Source organism: Manis pentadactyla, chromosome 16, assembly GCF_030020395.1.
Source record: "Manis pentadactyla isolate mManPen7 chromosome 16, mManPen7.hap1, whole genome shotgun sequence".
Lineage (NCBI taxonomy): Eukaryota > Metazoa > Chordata > Mammalia > Pholidota > Manidae > Manis > Manis pentadactyla.
In genome coordinates, this window is record NC_080034.1 from 14,775,121 (window position 1) to 14,802,645 (window position 27,525).

At 38.7% G+C, this 27,525-nt stretch overlaps 1 protein-coding gene across 1 annotated transcript; it reads left to right on the forward strand.

Annotated features, from left to right (window-relative positions):
• The first annotated feature begins 493 nt into the window (after nucleotides 1-493).
• Nucleotides 494-27,459, forward strand: LGSN (lengsin, lens protein with glutamine synthetase domain). The gene is made up of 5 exons (XM_036916272.2): nucleotides 494-639; nucleotides 13,907-14,033; nucleotides 14,674-14,865; nucleotides 20,877-21,043; nucleotides 26,042-27,459. Exons 1-5 carry the CDS (start codon nucleotides 610-612, stop codon nucleotides 27,239-27,241), a joined length of 1,716 nt encoding a protein of 571 aa, XP_036772167.2. The 5' UTR covers nucleotides 494-609; the 3' UTR covers nucleotides 27,242-27,459.
• Nucleotides 27,460-27,525: the final 66 nt, after the last annotated feature.

Below are 27,525 nucleotides of genomic sequence, written 5' to 3' on the forward strand. Positions count from 1 at the left end.
CTGGGGTTTGTTAGAGACTGACATTTGCAGAATTGGAAAGGCTAAAGAAAAATGGTTGTAGTTATAGGAAGGACCAGAATTAATTTAGAGGCCAGAAGGGACCCTAGAAAAGAAAAGAAAAATGGGAATTACAAATGAGAGGATCTTTGCCATTGGTAAAAATCCGGTTCGCCTACAGCTGTATTTTTCCATGTGTGGTTTTGCCTGTGGACTTTGATTGGATAGTTGGCTAATAAATGTTTCATCATCTGAGTCGAACAAAGGTTTCATTCCAGAATACAATTGTTATGTAACAAAATACAGTATGTTGGAGAAAAAGTCAATCAACACAGTTTTAAGCTTTGCATGTCCTTTGTTTGTAGGGAGTCAGGCATAAATGAGCATTTGTCACCCGATGCTTCCAGAGCATTTCTAGCATACCATGCTTTGGGCATGACACATCAGAGTCTGCTTTTTATCTTTTATTACCTGCCAGAACCCTCTGGAAACAGCCTCTGTGGAATTCATAGTCTGTGGTGTTTGTTCCAGGTATACATATAAATACACGTTGACTGCATCTGTTAAGGATAATGTGGTTTCCAAAGCCGACTCCAAATAAAAAAGCGTGAGATGAATGATGAAGGGGACCTTCCGCAGGAGGTATGAAGTTAATAGTTAAAAGGTTATTTACAGACGTACTGACAGCAAAGCTTTTTATTATTCTATGTCAACTATTTGAGCACCAGTATGAGTAAGGGCAGCCTGATTATAATTGTTTTACAACTGCTTTGGAGAAGTTTGTGAAGAAACTCTTCGCTACTACACACTGAGTTTATTAGTAAAAACTGAATTCAGGATTTGCACTAGGAAAGCTCATTTAGTTTGCATAGTCATTTAAGATAACTGCATTAGTCACTGAGTTTCAGGGGCCAAAGGATGCTCTAAAAATTTTTATGTTTGTTTTAGTTGTTATTAAGAACATAATCTTTGTTTCTCTTAAAACTTTTGCTTCATTTTATTAAAAATGCTTTGTTTGAGGTTAAGTGACCAAAGGTGTGAACCCGTATTCAAACTATATTTGAAATGCATGGCATTTTAAATAATGATCCCCACTCATCTGCTCTAGAATACATTAACAGACTCAGCTGTCGAAATGTAGCATTTCTCCTTAGTTCTTAATGTACATGTACCCAACTTCTACTCTTGTATTTGTGACAGACCATTCTGAAAGTAGACTGGGAGGCATGTTGTGGTCCAGTCTAGAAGAATGTTGTTAAGAAAATGTAATGCAAGAAGCACTCTGTGCAAAGCACAGTGGTAGACCAATGTGCTGTATTTGAAACAGTGTTTAGACAGTAGACCTGATCCCCATGCCTTCTCCATGTAGTGGAGAAGACAGCTAAAAACCTAAGGAAGAATGGGGTCCCTGCTGGGTAAAAGGAGTCTAGGCTGTGGGCTTTGGGATGGAGACAAGGGATATACTTTCCACAGGGAAGCTGGGTAAAGGCGATGTGAAGAAGGGACACACTGAGGAGTAGCTGGGGCCTATCAAGTAGCATCCTGTTCTTGTCCGCAGCATTAAATGATTAATATGTTTGTATAAGAGTGAATTTACCTGGAAGTAAATTTGTAGCTGGAGAATAATGGCTTGGAGAGAGTAATTACTATGCACATCATTAGCTTTTTGAAATTCTGATTTCTAACTGTTAACTTCTGCTTAGACTGGGTTTTACTACTCCTGAGCCTATGACAGAACTGTGTTTTCCCCCTATTCTCCCACAGTTTTAGCCAAGGATTCCAGGTGCCCCAGCTCCTGTGGAAATCCTAGGTCATGCTCTCCCCAGAGACCATCCAGACCAAATGATTGCTCACTCTTTAGGGAACAGAAAAACCGACAATATGATTTTAAAGTACACAATTTTCACAGCAAGATTCAGACTCTGTCTTTTGGGGCAAAGCTCCTTGATAACCAGGTCGGAGCATTTTATTTAATAGGCGTCACGGAGGAGAGCCTTGGTGTCTCCCTGACCCAGCTCTCCACTGGATGACTCTGTGCTCTCCTGCAGAGTCGTATTTTCAGGAAGAGGGAGAGTATGGGAAGCAGAAGGAGATGGTGTGTTACATTCCTTTTCAAGTTAACTAATGTCTGGAAAAGAGCAATGATTGTGTCCCTTACCAGATGCTCTGGAAGTGTGAACAGCAGGAGCGTGTGCAGCTGAACAAAGGCTCAGTGGATTCAGAAGGGCGGATTGTGTGTGTGAACAAAATCCCTCAGACTGATCACTTCCCCAAGCTGCATAAATTCTTTGGCAGAGTCTTCAGTAAATATGAATAGTAATTCATCTTAGAGTTGATATTTCCCAACAGAATATTTTGCTGAAATTTGCTATTCAGAACAATGTTGTAAAGTCATGCATTCAGCCAAATTCTTAGCAGTGGTGAACAGAAAATAGATCAAAACCCATTCTCATTCCCCAAAGTAGACCCTATGTTGTATGAAGTTGTAAACTGAGGGAGATGGTGGCACATTATAATTAAAACCTATTTATCAATGACCTCGTGTGGGGGCTGAGCTGGGTGATAACACCAAGCAAGTTGGGTGAGATCTGTTCTCTGTCCTGTAGATGTTTATGACTCAGTACAGAAAACACTGGCACGGGGGTCACTTCCTTATCACAGGAGGAAGGGATGGCATCTGGGGTGAGACCAGAGGGGCCCCCTGCTCTGCAGCCTCGTTTGCATGTGTGGGTCAGGCATTAAGTGCCATTTGCGGGAGGCCGTGACCCTCCGGAGGCAGGTCTCAGCCTAGGAATTTACCTGCCCCCCTCACCCTTCTCTCCCTGCCTTATGCTATCATCTGCTCAACTCTATTAAGACTTCCCGATTCTATTTTTATATCTTAAATGTGTTTTGTCTCTTAGGATTCAAAGTTTTGTTTTCAGATTTCAAGGTTTTTAGTTCATTTTATATTTACTTTTACTATCTCCGATCTATCCCCTTTTCAGTGCCTCTCACAATGTTAAAAATTAGGTCTGTGTTTCAAACGCAGTCATTAAAGCCCACTCTCTGAAACAGAATGCCTGCGTTTTCATCCTGGCTATACTGTGTGACATGGGGCAAATGATTGGACTTCCCTTGTGCTTCATTTGGACATTCATAGTAGTGATTGGAAGAGATTTTGTCGAGAGATTAAATGAATTAATACATGTTAAGTGCTTAGAACAGTGCTTAGGACATGGTGAGCATTCATTAAATGGGAGGTATTCATCATGTATCATTTGTTAAGTTGCAGACTGACCTATATCTCCCCTAGGTTTTATACTTTTCCTTTATGTGGTAGAACTTTATTTGCCCCTTTGTATAATGATAACAATTATATGTAGCATACATTTATATAAATAAACACCTATCTGTCCACTTCTAGCCCATTAAGGCTTTCCTAAGGTACAGTGACTGAACATGGGCACATCATGTTTTTTTAAAAGATGGAATTCCTTCTCCTGTCATGTTTAAAATATTCTTTTTGATGAGCCCTACTATTTTTATCTGCAGCAGCCAGTACTTGATATCTTCATCAACAGTTCTATAATGTTCTTGATCTTATTTCACACTGTGTTACAGAACCCTTTATCATAAACATATATTATATACTACACATATATTTAAATTTTTCTACAAGTCTTTGAAGAAAGTGTTACTTTCTCTGCCCACCCACAAAACCTTCAAAAATTATTTTGTTCCTATCCTATCTCTACAGGTAAATATATTTTAGGTGCAAAATCTTAATTTCTCTGGAAGTGGAGATTTTCTTTTTAATTTACTTAGGAAAATGTTTGTAAGACCTGTACTAGCACCAAACTCAGGGAACTGCCCAAACTTTTTGCTTCCTTTATTATGTTAGTATTCTTTGATATCTAGCTTCATGTTATGAAAATAACATGGTGTTAGACCTTTATAAAATTTTTTCCTTCCTGGAAACGATTGGTTAGGCATGCTTTATTCGCATAGAACGCTCTGTTGCAGATTTTGATCCTCTTGTTGGGAAAACAAGTTCCAGAGCTCTTCACATGAGGAGCAGTGCATCATTTATATCATGACACCTCTTTCACACAGAGGCTCTGGATAGTTTCTCTATAATTCTTGGGTGGACGAGGACATAAAATCTGCCAGCTTGGATCTAGGCTACTTTATGGAAGTGGTGAGCATCTGAGGTGGTAGAACTGGGAACTCTCTGGCTCATCCTTGACATTTGCTTATCTATCCCCTCCACAAATGTGCTTGAGGATGAGAAACTTGACACTTTTCCAAATAGCCCATCCCATTTAAGCCCATTGTATTAAGGAAAATTCAGATTTTCTGTAATTTCCAAGAAATTTTTCTGTATTTGCTGTCTGTGCTTAGTTTCACCTCAAGGGACAGAGATGCTACTGAATTCTAAGTTGAGATGTGAAGTTAAAAAAAGAAAGAAAATGTTTACCCAATCCCTTTTTTATTCAGTCACTATACTAAGCACAAGGATATATCTAAACGGCCATCTTCTAGAAATTTACAGTCTCCTTGTCAGTCTTTTCCAATTTCCCTTCCTTTCCATCTGCCTTGGATTCCACATTTCATTACTTTAGTTTCTTTCTTACCAATATCCTTAACTTATCTTTGTCATTGTCTTCCTGAGTTTGTATCCTCACAAAACCTCAACCCTGTGGTTTTCATATCCAAAAGAGCTTTGCTGGGGAAAAATAATTTACTTGTGTAGATGGAAGCCTCTCCAACTTTAAAGTCTCCAATTCCTGCAGGGCACACAACCATTTTGTCTCCTGAGTTAGCTGTTTCTCCTCCTCTGCTATGACTACATCTGGCCGCCTCCGTGCCCCTTCAGCGCTTCGTCCTTCATATCCTCACTCTCAGAGCACCTCCCATCCGAAAGAGAACACTGGAAGCTCCGCAGGTGTCCACCTTTCTCGTCCAGAACTGATAAGGAAGATCACAGTTAAGAATCAGTTTTGAATTCAGATTGGGCTACTTATGGGCTGACACTCTTCCTGGGACTCGGTCACATCATCTGACAGGCACTCATGAAATGCTGACAAGTCCTGTTTCCTTTTCTTCCTCCTTATTCTCTTCCTTCCTTCTACCAACATTCTGTTTTCTTCCTCTTGTGGAGGAAGATATATTGAAGTTAATCCCTTCATTTCAACTCTAGTTCCCATCCTGCCCTGTCAGGGATCTTACTTTATCTTTTTTTTCTCCTCGTTCTTTAACATCGTCTTTATTGACTCCTTTCTTTAACCATTTACTTATGTGCCAGTCTTTTCTTCCTTAAAGAATGTCAGCTTTTTTGGCCTCCTATGTCTTCTTCTCCTCTTCACACTTCTGAGTTACATTTTCTGTGTCCACCAAATACTGGAGGACATGCCTGGTGTGCTCCCTGTGTGCAGACCCTGGGCTAGACACCTCTCATTTCTCCTCAACTTACCACCGTCTGGCGGCTGCTCACTTTCTTCCCTTGAAACTGCTCTTACCAAGGCCTCTAGTGACCTGGGTTGCACCATTCAAGAGACAAGTCATCATATGAGCTTTATTTATCATTCCAGTGGGATGGCCTCTTCCTTTAGTACAGATGTCACTCTTGATGTCAGGGAAACCCCTCGGTCCCAGCTTTTCCTTTCATCTTGCGGTCATTTCTCCCTTGACTGCTCTCTGGGATTCCATTCCGATGTCTGCTCATTAAGTGTTGCTTCTCTGTTCTCTCTCAGTCCTCTTATTTTCTCAGTCTCTGCTATTTCTCTTCATGATTGCGACCATTGTCAGGGCTTTTTTCCTTCCTTTGTGTCTTTTGGATGCTGACTCCTAGGGCCAATGTTTGCTGGATGCCTCTGGGTGACACACAGTTATCTTAGATTCTGTATGTCCAAAACAGAGCCCAGCAGCTCCCCTCTCAGGTCTTCTCATTCTGGATTTCCTGGTCAGAAACCTGGCTTTGCCCCTTCTGTCTCCTTCACCTCCTGTATCCAGTCAGGCACTAAACTGCCAAATCTGCCTCCCAGATCTATCTGTAGTATGCTCCTCACCACTGCTCCATCCCCACAGCCATTATCCTAGTTCAGATCAGTGTAATCTCTGCCCTAGGTGGCCAAAAAGGATATTGGGAGAATAGGTAGTTCCTTGGTTTATAGCTGCGGTGGTTCTTCATTCTAGAAGGGGCACCTAAATATACTCTTGACACTTAAGGAATTACATTGCTTAGGATAAACTAATCATTGCCTTTTGGTTTGGAAAAATAAGTATGTAGATGAAAGAAAGCTACTCTAAGGATACTGAAAATTATTTTTCAAAGCATGAAGTGAGATCTCTAAGAGAAGACTAAGTAGTTAACCAATTATGATGAAGAAGATTATGATTATGGGTATTTGAACAGGCTGCAAAATTTAATAAGGGACCAACTTTCACTGGGAATTTAAGAATTAATCATCTTTGAATGGGGTGGTTACAAGAAATCATCCAGGTGGTTAATTTTGAGCTGTGACCGGAAGAGCAGATTACTGTCTTACAATCAGTAAAAGCCTGGGCAAGAAGGAAACAGTGTGGGCTAGAGGAACAATAAGATTAGTTTTATATAGATGGAAATAGGATTTGTGTGTGAAGGTAGCTTTGGAGCCTGGGAAGATCTGGGAGGCTACTCTATTCATGGCCTCGGAAAACACTGATTTGAATTTTTCTGAAGATGGTGGAAAATTCTGGAAGTCTTCTAAGCAAAGAAATAAGAAGACCAAAATTGTTATTTAGAGAAGTAGCATGAGCGTAGAGGAAGTGGCCTAGAGGAAGGGTAGGAGAATGGTAGCACCAAATGCAAGAAGAACAGGGAACACAGAAGCTCTCATTTTTAAATGGTGAATTCATTGAGCAGAATTACCACAGTGTATTAACGCTTCCTACTTTAATCTATGCTGCTTTTGAGTTTTCACTATTACAGCAAAGGCGACACTGGACATGCACATAACTACATATTTTGGATTGTTTTCTTAGACCAAGTTTCTAGAAGTAGAAATAGGTAGTTAGTAGGTTTGGATATTTTTAGATTAGGTTATGCATATTTGTGATGTGTTGTTTGACATACCTCTGCTGTAAATATTTTGAATACGTTTTCCTCCATTTTATTTTGAACACACTTCAAGGAAACCAAAGACAAATTCTTTTCTCTTTGATGTATTCTTTTAAATTTGATAATCTTTGATTCTTTTTTCCCATTATTTCTAATCAAGGTTAAAACTTGATGAGATTTTTTTGGCTTGTTTTCTTTTTCATGCATCCCCATCATTACAAAATTAGAGTGTTTGCTTATAACGCATTAAGATTACACTTTAGGCCATAGTGAGTAGACAGGGGTCAAAACAGTAGTTTTTAAATTATTGACATTAAAAAGTAACTGTGAGAGAAAATTACAAGTAAATGAATAAAACCAGTGATATTTAGAATCTAAATAACATTGGTTAATATATTGGAAGGAAACTTATTAGGTCAAATTAGGTCATTAAATTTAATGCTTGGCAGAATCCCTTTAGGTTAAACTTCTTTTAGTTAATTTGATCAAGCCACTGAGGTGAAATGCAAAATAAGAAACTTATATTAAGCCATATAAACAACTTTCAAAAGAAGGACTATGATGAGAAAAATGTGAATTATGAAAATACTTTGCAATATGAGACATTCTTTAAGGCCATTCTGATGTATGAGACAAATGAGTCATCTGATGGAGTGATAGAAGCATTTCTGCTGTGAGGAAATCTCTGGTGGAAATGTCAAAAGAAATAATAATTAAGCCGTTGTCATACCATTTTGAGATGGTCTAAATAAGCATGAATGTCATGTGATCAAAATGAAATTGCATATCTGCTTATGCTCATGGTTCTTCCAACCTGCTTTACTTCACCTCTATCTTCAGCTCATGTCCCCATTTCTGTTTAAGCTTGGCTTAGTTTCCCTGGCAGTCTAAAGACTATTTATAAAATATCCTGCCTGTTTAATAATAGCAGCAGTGTAGAGTTCAAGCATGAGTATATTGGTCACAGCTCCCCCTCAGCGAACCCTTAGACTGCGTAACCAATGTAACCTCACTGAGAGGTTCCCCTAGTTTATTGTGTTCAGGATCTAGAACTGTTTAAATTAGGGAATAGAGCCTGACTCAGTGGGATCTCCCATGAGTCAGGGCCCATGAGGTAACCTAAAATGAGGTATTTTCCTAGCAGAGATCCCCAGTAATGCATAGTGCCAGGGTAAAAATAATCATGATGAACACCTAACAGTACCTATTATGCATCAGGCACAGCCTCTACAACATAATGGTTCAACCAGGGGATTTGCCAGTTGGAACTCTATTGCTGACTGCTTGATAAGTGGTGAAAAGTTTCTAAACTAATTGGTAAGCGCTGCTGTCAGGAGCCCCCTAAGCATGCCCCTCAACCCACCAAAGTTCTCTAGCTGTTCTGCTGTTTCCCTGGGGCCCCTGGATGCCTCCACAATTCGTTAACTATAAAATTAACATCTGGTCCATTCTGGGCCATTTAGAACCCCACCCTCACTTCCCAGCACCCCAGCAAGGATGCACGAGCATTCTGACTGATAGTATTCATTACGGGTGCATTTAAGTTCTTGTGTTCTGGAGCCAGGTGCCTGTGTTCAAATTTCAGCTCTGTCACTTATGAGATATATGAGTTTGAGCTAATTTTTCTTTGTTCTGAGACTAAACAAATTAATGCATGCAAAGCATTTAGAAGAGACATGACACATAATAGGCAAAATGAAAGCATTTGTTATTTTTATTAGCTGTATGAATGGTTACATGTTTTGGCCACCATCATTCAGTACCACACTAGATACCACTGCTAGGGAAAAGCTAGGTGGTCACTGCTGCTATCATTTTGCCCAGGGGCCCTCTAGGATCGCTGCATATTCTGAACAGTATTCCAGTCTCTCTGAGCTCTGGCTGTGTGGTAGTTGAGAAACCTTCTTTTCTTCTTTACTCCTTACTTTATATTTTAAATTAATTACCAACATTTAAAAATCATCGCATTTCACATAAAAATCCAGATATCTGGCCCCTTGGAAGTTCATAAAACTGGCAACAGTGGGGCTACATTTTTGTCATGGTGACTATTGCTGGAGCCAAAGTGTTGGCTCCTTCCTAGAAAGGGTATCGGCACTGGGGTCACTGTCCAGTCCTCTATGTCTTTTTGTTACCCACCTGGTTTCTGAGTTTGCTATCCAGGCTATACTAAGTAAGTCTATAGTCTGTCTAACTATGTCTCTTTCTTTGCAACTTGGAAGCTTTCAACTTCCATAACAGCATTGCATTGCCTGTACTAGACTGTAAGATTTTTTTATGAAAGGGACCATGTTTTATTTATTTTACATTTTTGACTTTGCTTTACCCATATTAGGTTATCCATAGCCCTCACTGTTTAGACTGATGAAGTTTAAGCTGGTGGTGACTTGAGTTTAAATGTTGTTAACCCTTATACAGGAGAGAATTATTAAAAAAAAAAACAAACCCATAATTGAAAAAGAAAATATAATTGAGGAAGTTGAGTGAACAAATTTTTATCAGTCATACAGATATCATTATATAATAGCAGTGGGAGTCTGTCTAGTTCAACTGTCTGGCTGTGGTGATGTGGGAAGTTCCCCAGATAATCCCTATTCTAATTTGGAGGTCAGTCATTTGGCCATTGTAATTCCGGGGCAAAATACCTTTGAAACTGATATCAGTCAAAGGGAGAAATAAAGTGGGAGAAGCCTGTTTATTGTTCACAAGCAGTCGTCCACTTCTGCTTGCCCATGTCTCTTGTGACCCGGTTGCAGAAGAAGAGGCCTGTAAGCCTGGAAAAGGAAATCCCTGGGCAAAATATCAAAGGGAGAAGTAAAGTTTAAAACCCATTTATTGCCTACAAACTGCAGTCTCGGCTGTCTCTTTCCTGCTCCTGCCGAAGCAAAGCCAGCCCTCCCTTTACCTCTCAGGTTTAGATAAGCCCTCCCTTGCCCAGGTAATTACCCATTGATATGAAGATGAGCTGCTTTCCACCCCTGAGGAATGCCTATTGATATGCAAATGTACTGAAGCCATACTTCTCTCCACCCCTGAACACCTGTTCATACTGCAGGTGCACTAAAACCAGGTGAGATACTCTGGAAATACTATGATTTTACCCACAAGGCCCCACTCACCTCTTCAGTCTAGATATGCCCTTGCTCGACCTTGTAATTACCTATTGATGTGGAGATGGTCTACTTCTCTTCACCCCTTGGAAACACCTATTGGTATGGAGATGCGCTAAGGCTAGGCAAGAGAGTCTGGAAATACTGCAATTTACCCGCAAACGTGAAGAAATTACTTAACCATTTGTGGACCTATATCTGCTTTGGCAAAAATATAGGTAATAATAAATGTCCCCTGGATGTTCTTGTGAATATTAAATGAGATATGAAATATTGTCTGGTTATGAAAATGATGCTGAGTTTTTGTTCGTGGAGTCCAAGAATGAACTTAGCAAACACTCAAAGTAGGAGAGCCAGGGAGAAGCTTTTATTTAAAGATAAAGTAAGAGGAAAGAGCTCCTGGCTCACTCCAGGAAGGGACAAGAGAGTCCATAGTTGTGTGTTGTCTAGGGGTTTTATAGGCAGTTGAGGATTTTCGGTAATGTGTTAAAGGGCTTAGGGGTGTGGACTTGTTAAAAGTGCTCTTAGTATGTTCATCCTTGGTGAGACATTAAGTCCCTTTTAGCATGCTAAAGTTAATCTTACAGATGATTAGCATAATAAAAACAGTCTATGCTGAGATACTTTTCTTTATCTGGGGAATATTAACTGATCTCACTGAAGAATGACTCTCGGGCTTAATGTTTAGCACAGAGTTTTGGTAGGGGATTTCCTTGCATGTACACTGTTCTGACTGTAATTATCCTGCCTTGCTTTTTCCGGAGGCCCTCACCCTGCTCTGACTACACCCACGGTTCCTGTCTCAAAAATACTTGTAAAATGGTAATATACTTGCTGCGCATGATTATATGTATAGTAGTGTTTACAGAGGAAAATGCCAGCACTCCAGGAGGACTGGCTGCTTAGTGGAAAAGCCAGAATTAGAACTCAGACTACATGGATCTTGGCTAATAGGTTTTTTACTGAAACATCCTTCACTTTGTAACTAAACATAATTTTAAAAGATTTAGGAGAATAAAAGTATTATACTGAAGGCAGGATAAATTAGGCATTTGATAAATTTGTTTCAGCTATTAGAACTATGTCTATACTCTGACCACCTTAGTATATAAAAAGAAATTGATGGACTGAACTAAATGTATTCTTCATTTGAAAAAAAAAATTGTGAGCATCTATTATAGAGTCAGAGGCATGTACTATGACTTAGTTCTTGGACTCTTATTGGTGAAATTCTCAGGTTAGTAACTAGGTAAATTGCCTTTGTGTTTCAAGAAACTTTCTTTTGGTCTGGTTTACATGAAAGCAGGTGAATATTACTAAAATGAACTTTTTACTAAAATGAACTTTTTCTGCACTTGAGGCCCTGGCATTTAGGAAGCAGAATGGTATTTTGGAAATTGGAAGACCTGTTTGTAAACTGCTTCTCTCATTTACTCTTGGGGCCTTGGGCAAGTAATTTCTGGGACTGACTTTTCTCATTTGTAAAATGGAGATTCTATTACCTTGAGGGATATGGTGAGGAAATGTACCTGATAAAGTGCTCAGTTTTAGCACATTTTTATTCCACTGCAGGTTAGAGTTTGAAGCTGGAAGAAATCTTAAAATTCAACTCAGTTGATTCCTTTAATCTGAATATGAGGGGATCCCTAATGGGTCAAAGTAGCTCAAAAAGGTGCCAAAGTTTTTTTGGTATTTATATATCTGGCCAAGTATTTCATTTTCTAAATAAGAATTCTTAATAAAAGCAGAGACATGTATATATAAAAACATTTATCAAAAATACAATTATATAATGCATATTTCTGGCAGTGCAATTTTGGTGAATGGCAGATATGTACACTAAGGTTAGTATATCACTGTCAGCATTCTGTCAGAAATGTGCTGGGAAAATTTATACAAACATTTGAATAAAATGAGAAACAACCAGAAAAAAATTAACTACTATATCTCAGAATAAGTCACATGATCCAAATAAGATTATCTGGGGTGAATGAGACCATGATTTTCTAAGAAGTGAAACTTCAAAATCACAAAAGACTTTATCCTGTGACATATGTCTTCTTTAAACATAGTAACAATAATAACAATGTACCATAATTACTAGTAAACACAAAAAATGTGAAAATCTCTTTTCTTCTTTCAGCCTTCAGAGGCTAAATTGGTTTTATTGACACAGGGGTAAAGCTGTTCCCCAGCAACCTCTGGACAGGTATTTATGACTCGCCCCCAGATATGGAGCCTTTCAGAACCTGCTCTTTAAAAAGACAATAGCTCAAAACATTTAAAAATATAGCTGTTGATCCTGACCACAACAGTTTCCTTTCCCCTCAAACTACAAAGAGGAGTTTGTAAAAAACATTAAAAATGCCAGTGTCAGCATTTTTTTCCCACTGTTTATTTTTTCGATGCTGGCTTTTGTGTTCCCTGCCTGCAGGGTGATTCTGGCCACTGTTGGTGTAGAAACACCCGATTTCTCTCCCTGCTTGCCCTGCCTCCCTGCCCAGCTCCCAGCAGGGAATAGCCTTTGACAGGTCTATGAACAGACCCTGTCAAGGATTATAATAGATTGTAGAAGTTAGGTTATTTTGGTTCAAAATGTTTTTCTTTAGATTTTCCCAAGCTGTAAAGCAGTTTGGCTATGACATTTGTTCTACACGCATACATACATACATACATATATATATATATATATAACAGTCACAAAACAACATTTTATGAATGTAACTGTTTTTTGAAATAAAGTAAATATTGATGCAGTAAGGATGAGAATAAAGAAAAAGAGAAGAGAATCTAATTCCTCAGATACTTATGTCTCTGGTCAAAAGTTAGAGATTCTAAAAAAAAAAAATTGAAATCATAAAAGAGGACTTTTTAGCTGAAAAGGTTTTGTAAAATTATTTAGGAATAAATAGTGTAAAATATCCTAAAGAAAGAAATCTTGAGTAGTTAAACAAGATCTTAATTTATTTAATGCTACTGCAGGGGCAGTAGGAATATTCAGTGCATGGTAAGAATAAAGATCAGTCTTTTTGTGGACTTTATTACCGTTATTAAATTCTCGGCAGCCGACACACCTCATTATGGCTTACACCTGGGGCAGGGCACACCCACTGCCCCTCTGATGTATCACTGCCTAGGAGTACATTGTTAATAACCATATAAACATTGTAAATGATATTATTGTTACTTTGTTTATGCAGAATCACCCTGCCATCTGGACCCACAAAAGCTAATGTTGAAGAAATTAAAAATGAAAAAAAAATGCTGACCCCAATATTTTTAGTGTTTGTTACAAACTCCTCCTTGTGGGTGGAGGGGAGAGGAAAGTGGCAGGGTCAGGGTCAAGTCGGAAGTTAGAGAGACTGTGTCCACCAGGCAACTCTTACTTCTAACCAGCGGCTTCTTTGGGAGTTCCCTGAGACTGACCGTAGTTTGAAAACCTGCTCTAAGGACTCACAGAAATTACTGAAAACTACTATACACAAGGTTATGGTTTATTACAGTGAAAGAACACAGAATATGGTAAGAGGAGATACAGAACACCCTGCCTGTCCACAGAATGTTTGGCTTCTTAATTTTGAGTCATTCAGGTGGATGCTCATACCTCATTATAAAAGTCTCCTATATTCACTTTAAAATTTAGTTATCCAACCATTCTTGACATCCAAATTTAGTTGTGTGATCTGTTATTTGGCTTTTTGTTTATTAATTATTATAGGATTCCAGAGATGAAGGTAATGAGTCTGAAGCCTGCAGGATAAGTAAATTAAGGACAAGAAAGAAAGTCACTAAACTGCATGTTGTTTCAGCTGAGGCAGGAGACGTGGATCTATCCAACCCAAAAGGTATCTATCATAGGTACTATCATCCCTCAAGACTGTGTGGTTGATGACAATCTCTGTTTGGTCCCCTTTTCATAAAACATTTTCTTTTTTTCTAAGGGAGAAGCAAAAAAAGAAAATTTGTTTCTTCATAGGTAATATAAAAGATGGCCAATGTAAGGTTACAATGTAAATATATAAAAATAACCAATCAAAATATTCAGAATGTAAAGGGGGCTGAACTAGGATAATAGTGGGAAAAACAAGAGCAAACATAGCTGAGAAACATCTGCCTAGGAAGAGAAGTATGTTTCTGCTCTGAGAATGAGTGCAAATATCATTGCTAAGGACTTGAGAAGCCATGGTAATCATGTGGAACAAGTTTTTATACCAGATGTTGGAATTCCAACTAGACTCAATAGATCTGAAACAGTGGTGATACCAGGAGTTAATCTGGACGACAACAGACTCCATCCTAGGAATGGCCAGGGCATGGTAACAATAAAAAGAAGACTTTTTGTAGGTTTTTAACACCCCCACTCTCCCTCATTTGATATGTCACTGCCTAGGAATATGTTATTTCCTCAAGCATTCCTCTCCCTATCTTATTAAAAGACAGTTGAAAAGGGCAGCATGTTTTAACATTTCTGTTTTCTTACTACAGAAAGGATAAGAAACCAAATGGTGTGTCACAAGGTGGTGGATATGAACAAACCAGTTTTGGGACCTGGTTCTGCTGAGTCTCATCTTCCAGAAGACAACAGGGACTCTGAGGCTCACATAGTGGTAGAACCGTCGTCTCCCAAAACATCAGCTGGTGCTCATAGAGACTCTCCTCCGAACTCCAGCCGTACCGGTAAGGCTCTGCAGCAAATGGGCGTGTGGCTCTAGCCACTAGCCCCAGATCGGCATTTGAATCAGAGATAATGTGATGTTGACTGAGGGATGCTAACCTGGGAGTCAGAACACTTAAAGGAATTTATACACCTATCATTTATAACATGCTTCATAGTTTTCTCTACCCCGTAGACTGCTCATCTGGAAAATGCAGAGGTTGCAATGAATGATCTTTGAAATCTTTTCTGAAAGTAGAGTTCTGTTATCCTAAGTGTTGCCCAGAGGTCGCAGGTAAACAAAGGCACCCTTGTCTGGCAGGACATTCCAAAGGCTCATTGTTACCTCCAGGAACCAAGGGGAAAGGCCAGAGCTTTCCTTGGGAAAGGACAAATTCTTTACTACCCAAAGGAGCTAGGGAGAAACTAGAACCCGGGAAGTGTGCACAGTCGGGACTCCACCTGTGTTCGCTTTCTGTTGCCACCGTAACAAAGTGCCAGAAACATGGTATCTTAAAAGAACACAATTCATTATCTCACAGTTCTGTTTGGAGTCTGAGGTGGCTCATCTGCTTTCTCCAATTCAGATTTTGAAGGCCAAAATCAAGGTGTTGGCTATCTGGATGCTTATCTGAAGATGGTAGGGAACAATACTTTAAAATTCATTTGGGTGGTTGGGAGAATCCAGTTCCCTGGTGGTGTGGGATTGTGGTTTCTGTTTCCATGCTGGCTGTCAACTGGGGGTGGCCCTTAGCTCCTGGAAGCCTCTCTCTGATCGAGTATCTCAGAGCCAAAAAAATGCCTCAAATTCTTCTCATGTTTGGAGTATCTCCAAATTCCCCTTCCCCCACACCTCTTTTTTGCCTACAGCAGGAAAAAGTTCTCTGCTTTTAAGGGCTCACCTGGATAATCTAAGGCAATATCCCTATTTCAAGATTGATACCCTTAATTAACATCTGCAAAGTCACTCTTGCCCTGCAGTTTCACATATTTTACAGGTTCTAGAGCTCAGAGTGTGGACATCAATTCTGCCTACCACAGTGCCTGCCATCTCTGCACTTCTCCATGCCTTGGCTTCATGAATTTCTCCTTGAAGTGATGAAGATGACCACGGGCAGCCTAGCATCAGGGGTTAGCCATATAATACACATGAAGGAGGTGGGCTGGTGTGAGGAAAGAGGCAGTGGTGCTGGCTGTCAGAAACTACAGCAGAGGCCAACAAACTATGGCCCACAGGCTAAAGTCAACTTGCTGGCCAGTTTTTGTAAACAAAGTTTATGTATTACCTGTGGCTACGATGGCATAGTTGAGTTGTTCCAACAGATCCCATATGGCCTGAAAAGCTGCAAATATTTACTATCTGGTCCTTTACAGAAAACATTGCCAGTCCATGAATTTGAGGGTACATGCTCCACTTGAGGCACCTTCAAAACTCCAGCCAAATGTTGCTATGGAGATATATCCATCCAGTATTGCCAAATGTGTTTTTTTCAAAAGAAGCCTAAACTCAAAATTTTTATATAAATTTTTTGATATTTAGGTGTCAACTAATTAAAAAAAAAAATCCAGACCCTGGGAAGGCTAATAAGAAAACATCTGCCGGCCACATTGGCACTCCCACGAACAGTTTGTGACCTTTGTTTTATATAATTTCAGCCATAACAGAGAGATGGAATTTACATTTGTTAGTCTCAAATCAAAAAAATCTGAGGAAGAAACTTGTGTCCTGAGTCGTGAGCACGAACCAGCTCTGGGAGATGCCTTGGAGGAGGGGTGCCGGGGCGCCGTTACTGACCTGCGGGGTTACTGCTGAGGCTCCCTCTTCAGCCCTGGGCTAGATCAAGTTTTTTACAGACTATAAGCATCAAACATATAACCTTAAACAAACCACCAATACCTAATTTAAAAGTAAATATAAAAATCAACGCTCAATGAGTGTAAGAAATTTCAACATAGTATTTTCTTTTCTGTGATATCTCTGAGGTTTTAAACTATAATTTTTTTTCCCAAATAAAGCCCCTCCCCACCCCCTCCCACACACTTTCTTATTGTTCTTATTTTTTTCCCCCTGCTTTATACAGCATTATTCTGTTACTGGGCTTTGTACAGCATTATGCTGCCACACTACCGGGCTAACGTGCTATATGTGCTATGGCAGGAAGGTGGGGCCCCATCTGCACTGAGCCAGCCACTCTCACAGTCTCACAGTCACCGTGGATGGAGCAGGGCCGGCGCTGGGAAAGGCTCCATGGGCTAAGTGTACAACTGAGCAAACTCTCGGATGCACTTCTCCCTTTTAGAATTGGTATGCCTGAAAACCCAAATGCCTATTCAATCTGTAATTGAAATATGCCCTCATTGTCACTGAACACGGAGACATTTCTGCAAGGCCTTCTAGTTGCTACAGAGCTTTTAAAAAATGTTTTCCTGTTTTTTCCCCCTAAACATGCACAGCCGTAAACCTTCCTCTATAAAAGAGCATTGATTTAATTTATTAGCCCTCTGAGGGGTTGGGGAAGGAGAACACCTCCCAGGAACCACACTGTAAGAAAAATAAATGATCCCCCAAACTAGCAATTACCGGCCTGCTATACATCACGTGCATCTGCAAAAGCTGATCAAAAGGTTTAATTGTAACTAACAAGTATGATTTATTTGAAAAAAAGAAATTCAGACAGCGATGCAGTACAATTAGTTGATGTCTTGAAAATGAAATTAGATTGGATAGGGTTCTCATACTTGGTGAAAGAACTGAACTTTTAAATGAAAAATTAATACTGAGGCAACATACTAAAATATATGATGCCAATTTTTACTTGTTAATTAGACAAGGTCATATAACACAGGATGTATTAGTTTATTTATTTGCAAACCCACTTATTAAAGGGGTAATCATTGAATATCTCCAGTATGCCTGAGTTGCTATAGGTACCTGGGATACAGCAGCAAGTGAAGTTAAGCTCCTGGAGGTGATACACAAGTGGGGACACACAGACAGTAAACATGCGGTTATACAATATAAGAGGTGAAGATAAGGATTCTGAAGAAAATAAAAACAGGATGATACATTGTTATGACCTAACTATGTCTCCCCCAAATTTGTATTTTGCTATCCTAACCCCTAGTACCTCACAATGTGACTATATTTGGAGATAGGGTTTTAAAGAGGTAAATAATGTTAAAAGTTCTGTAAGCTGAACCTTAACCCAATATGACTAGTGTCTTTACAAGAAGAAGAGATTAGGGCACACACACAGGGAAAACCATGTGAAGCCATCGCATGTACAAGCCAAGGACAGAGGGCCTCAGAAGAGACCGGCTCTGCTGCCACCTTTATCTTAGGCTTCTGCCCTCCAGAACTGTAAGAAAATAAACTTCTGTTTAAGGCACCTGGTTGTGCTATTTGTTATGCTAGCCCTTGCAAACTGAGACACACACTCGCTGTCCAGCCGTTGTACAACTTGGTGATCTTAAAGTGAATTAGGGCTTGGAGCTATCTACACTGTGATCAAATTTCATAGAATTACTACTCCAGGTGATTGTGTGTATGTGTTTTTTTTTTTTTTCCTAGCACTTTTCACCCTGGCAAATTACATCACCTTTACATTTGATGGCATGTGTATTGTCAATTGTTTCGCTGCTCAATAATATAAAGCTCTACAGGCAGGACCTTTTCTGGCTGCTTCTTAAGTATGTCTAATATAAATAGTATGTGGTAACTGAAAAATTCTATCTTGAAATGGGTGAATATTATTCTTATTTTAAAATAACACATATTTATTGTAGAAAGTTTAGAAGATACAGATAAGGCAAAAACTAATAAGATTACCTGTGATTATATTACTGGTGAACTAACACAATGAACTTGCTCCTTTAATAGGAGATGCCTTTTGATTTTTTTATGTTGTTAAAATATAGCTTATATTAATTGCCTGTCATTTTACAATAGTGGTTATCTGAAAATTTCCATATTTTAAAATGCCTGTAGGTTTTATTTAAAGAGCATTATTCGGGGGGCAGCACACTCAATACTTCAGAATGTTGGGAACACTGCAACTGTTAATTCAGCATGAAACATTGTAATTGCTACAGCTTAATTGTTTGTATTAAATGGAAGGTAGTTATAAAGCCTCAGGAGTCTCTGAGTAGCCAAGTGCATCAGTGACAGGACATTATCTCTAATATATTTGCATACGTGGAACCAGTAATTTGTTTTCCTCATGCTTCATGTACTTAAAATCCACTTAATCTATGTTTTTAAATTGTCAATCTTTATGTTAATTTTAAAAGCCTAATTACATCTTGAAAAAGGATTCAGGTATCATTTTAAAGTTATAGCTGCTCAAGGTAGTGATGTGACAGATTGATGGATATGCAGATTGAGACAGATCATGGCATCGTCCAAAGGTCACAGTAATTGTGCCCACTTTATGTGTTCAAGAAGCACTTATATGGTGCTTAATATCTTCCAGGAACTGTTAAATAACTTGTTTAATTGTCATAACAACCCTATGAAGTAGGTAACATTGTATCAAGGAGAAAGCCAGAAACACAGAAAGGATAAGAAGGTCCCCAGGGCCAAGGCAGGAATTGGAGGGAGGCAGATGGGCTTCAGTGTTTGTGCTGAATCACTGCAGTGCACTACTCGAAGTCGGGACAGATAGCCAGCATGTATGATGCTTCCTGTGTCTGACCCTTCTATGTGCTGTAGACATATTCATTCATTTTATGGTAACGAGTCACCCCTGGGAGTCAAGAGATCTGGATTCAAGAGATTTGGCAATGAACCGAGAGTCTCTTTGGGGTACATCATTGTACTTCTCTGGGACCAAGTTAATGAGTTGATTGGATTAGGTGATTTATCTCCAGAAATCTCTTCTAACTCTGAAGTTTTAGAATTTGCAGATCACTTAGAAGTCTTGAAAAGAACATATTATTTTAGATTTCTAATTTTAAAATTTGAGTAGTCAGTCTAAATTTTCCATCTCTTACACTCTCATCCTTGAAAAACCCTTTTATTTGCTTATTTATACACATTTAAAATTTTAGATCTGATAGATAGATGTTATGGGGACAAGCACTGCCTGCCTGTAAGCTTTTGTCCCAGAATAACTGTATGTCCACACTGCCCCTCCTTTGGGTGGCATGCTGAGTAAACACTATGTTGGTGGCCTAGGTCTGGCCAAATCTAGGTCTGTCTTAAGGATGGAAACAGCTTATGGGGAGGCAGACCTCTCTGACCAAGGTTTTGTTCCTTGGGATACTCGTCGCACAAGGATGATCTCTTCTAGCAAAGCACATAGTCTCTGTCCTCTCACCCCATATAACAGTTCCCTCCCTAGCCACAGCAGCCAGTGCACAACCTGTTCCAGCTGGCTGCCCCTGGACTCCCTGTTCATAAGTCGCAGTAAATCCTCATGTCTTGTGCTGCATCTCCAGGTTTTTCCTTGGCCTTTAGAGCCCTTTGCCTGTGCAACCACTTTCACACGTGATCCAACTTGAGATCACACAGATGTAGAGGTCTTAAATTCAGATGCTGTTACAAAGCACTTATGGCAAAAGAAGCACAAAAAAACACACAGAAAATAAAAACAAACAATTCTACCTTCAGTTGTACAGGAACTTTTAGTTATTACCAGTTAGCTCAAGAAGCTCTAAGTCTTTTCAGTGATAGTCACCTACATACAAACTTACATGGAGTCAAAGCTGCCTAGTTATGCAAATATATTCTGATTTCCATAAGCAAAGGCATTTTCAGTAAGTACTGACATATGATATTGCTATATACACATACAAATAATGTTAAGTTCCACCTAATACCAAGTGATAAACAAACTCCTTGGCTGTGTAGAGAAAATGTTCTTGGGAGTACTGCAGAGGCAGAATAAGAAAGGTAAGATGTCCACCTCCAAGGCAATGACATGAGTATATGATGTTTTATTAAGAATCGTAACAACAGATTCACTCCTCTGTAGCCTCCTTTGTTTCTCAGGTCATCATGATCTCATGACTTAGAACCATTCTTTATTTTCAGATCACACCGGGGACAGCACTCCGATTCTGACCACCCCTCAACTCTCCTCTAGAATGAAGCACATTAAACAAGAGATGGCCAAAAATCATCTTCAGTTTGTGCGATTTGAAGCAACAGACCTCCACGGTGTGTCCAGGTCTAAGAGTATTCCGGCACACTTTTTCCAAGTGAGTTTTCCAAGCAGAGCTATGATTGAATGTAATTTTATTAGTAAGCAAATGGTTTTTGTTGCTCTTTCTCATTTTCTTGTAATCTGTACAGCAATTCAAGCTGAAAACCAATAAATTACTTTGTTTTTTTCTCCTGTCCCTCCCCGAACACATTATTCCTCCTCAAGGAGATGAACATAAACTTTCAGCTCCCAAGCAGCAATTCTTTTACCCAATAGAAACACAAAACTAATTAAGACTGGTAATTTTAGTCCTCTGCCTTGAATAATTTCCCTCCACAGAATTGTCCTTTTTTCTCTTACTGCAATTATGAGGACTATATTTTGTTTGACATGAGGAAATTGCCAGAGAAGACCCAAGAGCCAATATAAAAGGAAAAAAAGATTAAATAGAAAGAATTTGCTAGATAAAAAGAATATCTCTTTCAGCTTCTTATTCTGATTAAAAAATGCCCTATTTTTGTTGGATGACTTGATGAATATTATCAAGTTATCAAAAATAGTGATATTAAGAATTATTGCAGTTTTGATATTTGGAGACTTCCTGATTTTTTTTCCATTTCAGTCATGTATTTATTTTAATGATTGGTTGGTTTCTTACTGGCACATCATTTCTTAGGAAGAAACATCAGTCAGTATATATGAAAGTATAAAAGCTAAGCATACACAGAGAAGACAAGTAGTGATTCTACAACATCTTACTATGCTGATGGACAGTGACTGTAATGGGGTTTGTGGGGGGGACTTGGTGAAGGGGGGACTAAACATAATGTTCTTAATGTAATTGTAGATTAATGATAACAGAATAAAGAAAAAGCTAAGCATCCTCTAAGTTTATTTTTAAAATGGATATCTTGTATCACTTTAATATCAAATTATACTTTTTCTCATCTGTTTGTGTTGGGAAAACTGGGAATCTTCAAAACATTTTTTAAAAGAACTCCCAAGAGATTCAAATTTCTTTCTTAAGAAATTCTGTAGACCTGGCTGCAAATATTGTTTCTGTTCTTCCAGGCAAGAATATGTGTTGGTATCATGCTCAGTGAAATAAACCAGGAGGAGAAAGGCAAATACCATATGATTTTACTTATTTGTGGAATATTAAAACAAAACAAAACAAAATGAACAAAATAGCAGTAGACTCATAGACATTGAGATGTGACTAGTGGTTACCATGGGGGAGGGGCTAGGGTTGGGCAGGTGGGGAGGGTGAGGGGGATAAAGGGGCACAAAAATTCTCAATCATAATATAAATCAGTCATCAGGATAGTAGTATAGCATGGAGAATAGAACCAATGATTCTATAACATCTTCCTATGTTGACAGATAGTAACTGCACTGGGTGGGTAAGGATTTAATAATGTGTGTAACTGTTGAACCACTGTGTTGTATACTTGAAACTAATATATAATTGTATATCAACGATACTTCTATTAAGAAAAAAGAAAAAGAAAGAATACATGTTGGTTAATTTTGATAACAAAATGAGAAATTTACCATGGACTTTCTCAGAATCTGTTCACCTGAATTTCTTTCAGTCAATAAGAAAACATAACTGCCACTTCAGGCACTTGCTGGAGAACTCAGTATAAAACTGTTCTCTATTCAGTTTTTATCAAATTCTAATAATTTATTCCACAAATGGCATCTAAAAGCTACATATTTAGAACATTACTCTAATTCCTCAATGGAACTCCTTTATGAAAATATAATTTAATATGCTACCTACATTATAATTGACATAAAGAGAAAATGTCTACATTTTTTTTTCTTCAAATGCTATTGAAAGTATTTTCCATTATCTTGTTCAATGTCCCACATCTAAGACCACTTTTCTTTTTCTGGAGATTAGGGAAAAAGTTGGTCTATCATAAGAATTGTAATATGATTCATCTGGATTTCTCTTAATCGCTGCATTTATTTTTAGCCCTAGTTATCTAATGTAAACTCACTTTCCTGTTTCATTATCTACTTACTATTTTGTTCTTATTTAATGATTATACAGTATCTATGTATTTTTAGCCAAACACTTTAACCTAAATTCATTTAGAAGCTTGTGAAGGTATAAATAATGATATGTATATCATTAGTATTTGTAATTAAAAATTTTTTTAATCATTTTAGAAAATTTATTGTGAACACACATTGTAAATAGATTCATCTGGACAGGCCAATATAAACAATGCACATTTGTATATAAATATGATTCTGTATGGAAAATTCATTCAATGAAGAGTGGAGTCAATAGTTCGAATTTGCCTATGGTTGAGTGAAAAGTAATTTCAATTTTTATAAAAAGTTTTCAAAACTTTCTTCTATTTGTGGAAAGGAAATGTCAATTTGAAAATTCTTGTTAGACCCTTAAAGGATATAAGTGATAATATAATCTGTCTTTTTCAGTTATAGATGAGGGAAGTGAGGCCCAATGAAGTTAAAGAAACTTTTCTTAAAATGATCCAGGCAATTAATGACAGAGCCGGACAGCCTTTTTCTGAGATTCCTCATCTCCAGTTCCAGTGCCTTTTTAAAAAAATTTTTTGTTGCATCTACTGCTTCCAACTCAACTTTTATATTTCCTTTTATTCTTCATTTGTGCTAAGCATTCTTTCTCACTAAATTGAAAAATATTGATTTTTAAACAAAAGCTAGCTATTCAGAAGAGAGGAAAAGATTGTTACATAATTGGAAAAGGCCAAGCAGGGAACGTTAATAATGATGGTATCTTGTTTTTAGAGAACCTACCATGTGACTCCCACTGTGCTAAATGCCTTATCAAACATTAGCTATTTAAACCTTACAACCAATTTATACTGTCTTTGTTCTAACAAAGGATTGGTGTTTTTAAAATTATGTGCGGATAATGTGGGTTCTTTCTATCTTTGATCTAATCAAACCATGACATATTGCTATAGAACTCATAACTAATATTTTTGGTTATTTCAGAAGGTGCCCTTTACTGTGTCCAAATCTCAGTTATCATAGAGATTTCAGCTATTCCACAAGCATTTTTTAAAATTAATTATTTTTTTCTATTAAGGTATCATTGACATACAATCTTAGGAAGGTTTCACAGTAAAAACAATGTGGTTACTACATTCACCCTTATTATTGAGTCCCCCCCATGCCCCATTGCAGTCACTGTCCATCAGTGTTCCACAAGCACTTTGAGTCCACAATGGCCTATACTAGAGAATGTAGTTGTCTTTGTGCCTTTTATTCATACACAGAAGGTGACTATTTGTTGTCATGAGTAAGATATGTTTATATGTATTTATGTATTTCCTGCTACTAATAAAGAATACTCTAATATGCATTCAGAATGTCCAAAAAAGAATAGAGAAAATGACAGTGTTAGAAGAGAGTGCTCAAAAAATACAGACTAATTAGCCTGAAGAATTAAGTGTGACTTTGTACCATTAAATTCAGGAAGAGTTATTGGACTGAAATGGTAACAAGCTGTTCTCTATTGTTCACAACCAGGTAAACACAAACACAAATTTAAATTGCTGGAACTCTTGGAATCTCATGAATAAAATTCATTATCCCTCATTTTAGATGCATACCAAACTAACATACGTATTTTCAAACTAAAAAATTGACAAGTTGGGAAATAATATTTCTTAGAGTGAAAATTCAAATTAAAGGATTTCATATGAAAATACTCTAAAATTCCACAGTATGTGTGTGTGTGTGTGTGCACGCGCGTGTGTGTATAAAGTTTATGTATACAGGCCCTTGAGTGAGTTGAGAAATTAAACAGGCACTAAATAGTGTTGGATTTGCTCAACTTTATTACTGGCAAAAGCAGATTTGGATCAGCCATGTCAAATGGCATTTGAAAATAAATGTAGAAATGGTAGAAAGTGAAAGAGGCATTGGCTAACGAAGGCAGAAGAGTGGACCAGTAGGTGGCCTCTGCTAGCACCACGCCTCTTTGGTAGCCATGCTCTGGCATTTGCAGGTAATGTAAGTTTGGCTTGCAGAATGTTAGTAGGTCTTATTAACCTCATGATGCTCACCGACATCGTGGGAGCCAAGCCTTATAGTTGGCCTTTACTCCGCCCATTAGTGTAGGTAGCCTTGAACACATGAAACCTCGCTGATATTTCTATTACACAATTTCTATACCTCATCAGTTCCTTGTTGTCTGGCACACAGCAAGAGTTCAATAAATGATCAAATCCATTGAACCCAATTTGGAATATGGCTAGAAAGTGCCTTAGCAGTCATTCAGTCTAACACTTGTGTTCCACAGACACAGAAGCCAAGGCACATAATCTAGCCACTTGTGTAGCTTCACACGAGTAATGAAAAAGCAAGGACTAGAAGTGAGATTTGGTGATGCCCAGTTTATCCTGACTTGAAGTCTACAGCATTTGGAAACTATAGCTTTGGAGATGTAGACCATGAGGTAGTTCATTCTTATGTGGGTTGTAGAAGTGAGTGAAGAGAGAGCAGCTCAGCAGACAGACCTGGCCCCTCTCGGGTCAGGAGGACTGTCCTCTGGGTTGTGGGACTGACCAGAGTCTGCTCTCTGAGAAAGACCGAAGATTATTTACTGTTGACTTGAGAGTCAGTTAACTATGGGGATTACAATAGAATAAGCCAAAATAAAGTATTATGTTAAGTATTAGCAACTATGCCATAAAAAAAGAAGTGCTTTAAAAAGTACTTTTGTTATGACTGTTTCAAATAATTCATAAGGCTTTTTTTACCTTCGACATTTGCTATAAAGATATTTTCTTTACCATTATGCCTTATCTTTATGAACCGCTATTTTCAGATCCAAGAGCATATAAAATAAAGCCTTCAAGGCTAAAAATACCAAGAGTTGTTTATTAAATACCTTTGGAGGTTTTATTTTAAAATACTTAAAATTTATCTGATATTAAGCCAGGGCTCACAAACAGATGTTCCTCACTACCAAGGTTTCCCTCCCCCACCTCTTTGTTTGTTTTCAAGTTTCAAAACCTGATTGCTCTTTTAACTTCTTTAGGAAAAAGTGACGCATGGCGTTTACATGCCCAGAGGTTATCTTGAATCAATACCAAATCCTAAGGACAATGAAGTGGATCACATAAGAGCAACATGTTTTAATAGTGATATAGTCCTGATGCCAGAGCTATCAACCTTTAGAGTTCTGCCGTGGGCTGAGAGGACTGCACGAGTGATATGTGACACATTCACTGTGACTGGCGAGCCCCTCTTGACTTCCCCAAGGTACATTGCAAAGCGGCAGCTGAGCCAGCTGCAGGATTCTGGCTTTGCCCTGCTATCTGCTTTCATCTATGATTTTTGCATCTTTGGTGTGCCCGAAATTATCAATTCAAAGACCATATCATTTCCTGCTTCAGCATTGCTAAATAATCATGACCAGCCCTTCATCCAGGAACTCGTTGATGGCTTGTATCACACTGGGGCCAATGTCGAGAGCTTTTCCTCCTCTACCAGGCCTGGTCAGGTGGAAATCTGTTTTCTGCCTGAATCTGGCATCAGTTCAGCTGATAATGCATTTACCCTCAGAACAGGTGTCAAAGAAGTGGCAAGGAAATATAATTACATCACTAGCTTTTTCATTGAGACTGGACTGTGCAATTCTGGAATTTTGTCTCATAGTCTCTGGGATGTTGATGGGAAGAAGAACACGTTCTGCAGCGATTCTGAAATAGAGCAGCTCACCCTCACTGGGAGAAAATGGTTGACAGGGCTCTTGAAACACTCTGCCGCTCTCAGCTGCCTCATGGCTCCTGCCGTGAGCTGCCGGAAGCGTTATTCCAAGGAGAGTAAGGACCCCAAGGAGAGTGTGCCTACAACGTGGGGATACAACGATAACAGCTGCGCTTTTAACATCAAGTGTCATGGGGAGAAAGGCACCCAGATAGAAAACAAACTGGGCTCAGCAACAGCGAATCCTTACCTGGTGCTGGCTGCCACCGTGGCTGCAGGCTTGGATGGGCTTCAAAGCAGCGATGGTGTCTTGGCTGGTCCAGATGACAGCACAGACCCTTGCCAATCAAAACGTCCCCAGATCCCATTGAAACTGGAAGATGCTCTTGTGGCGCTGGAGGAAGATCAATGTCTGAAACAGGCTCTGGGAGAAACTTTTATTCGGTATTTTGTTGCCATGAAAAAGTATGAGTTAGAAAGTGAAGAAACTGATGCTGAGAGAAATAAATTCTTAGAGTATTTTATTTAGAATGGAAGCCTTTAGAGATGTGATTTTTATTGAGTAGCTCATCTTCCCGCAAGACAAGATTAGAATTTTTTTTTGAAATGAACAGCAACAACAATATGACAAACGCTTTCCATCGTTTTTTGTCCCCATGGACTATTTGGCAGATGCAGTGGGACTTCTGGGAGGACTCTGCTAACATAAACAAACAATAAAGTTGTGGTGAAGCTGTAATACGCAAATTTTCCAGGTCTTGCCAGTGAGTCGTCATTTCCTTGGTGTGTGTTGCCCTGATAGAATTATTCAGT

Excerpts from the sequence above, each read along its gene's own strand:
- LGSN (XM_036916272.2), top strand. The coding sequence starts at position 610 with ATGAATGATGAAGGGGACCTTCCGCAGGAG. Across the intron at positions 14,866-20,876 it reads TCCGAACTCCAGCCGTACCG|ATCACACCGGGGACAGCACT; the intron begins GTAAGGCTCTGC and ends CTTTATTTTCAG. Across the intron at positions 21,044-26,041 it reads TTCCGGCACACTTTTTCCAA|GAAAAAGTGACGCATGGCGT; the intron begins GTGAGTTTTCCA and ends TAACTTCTTTAG.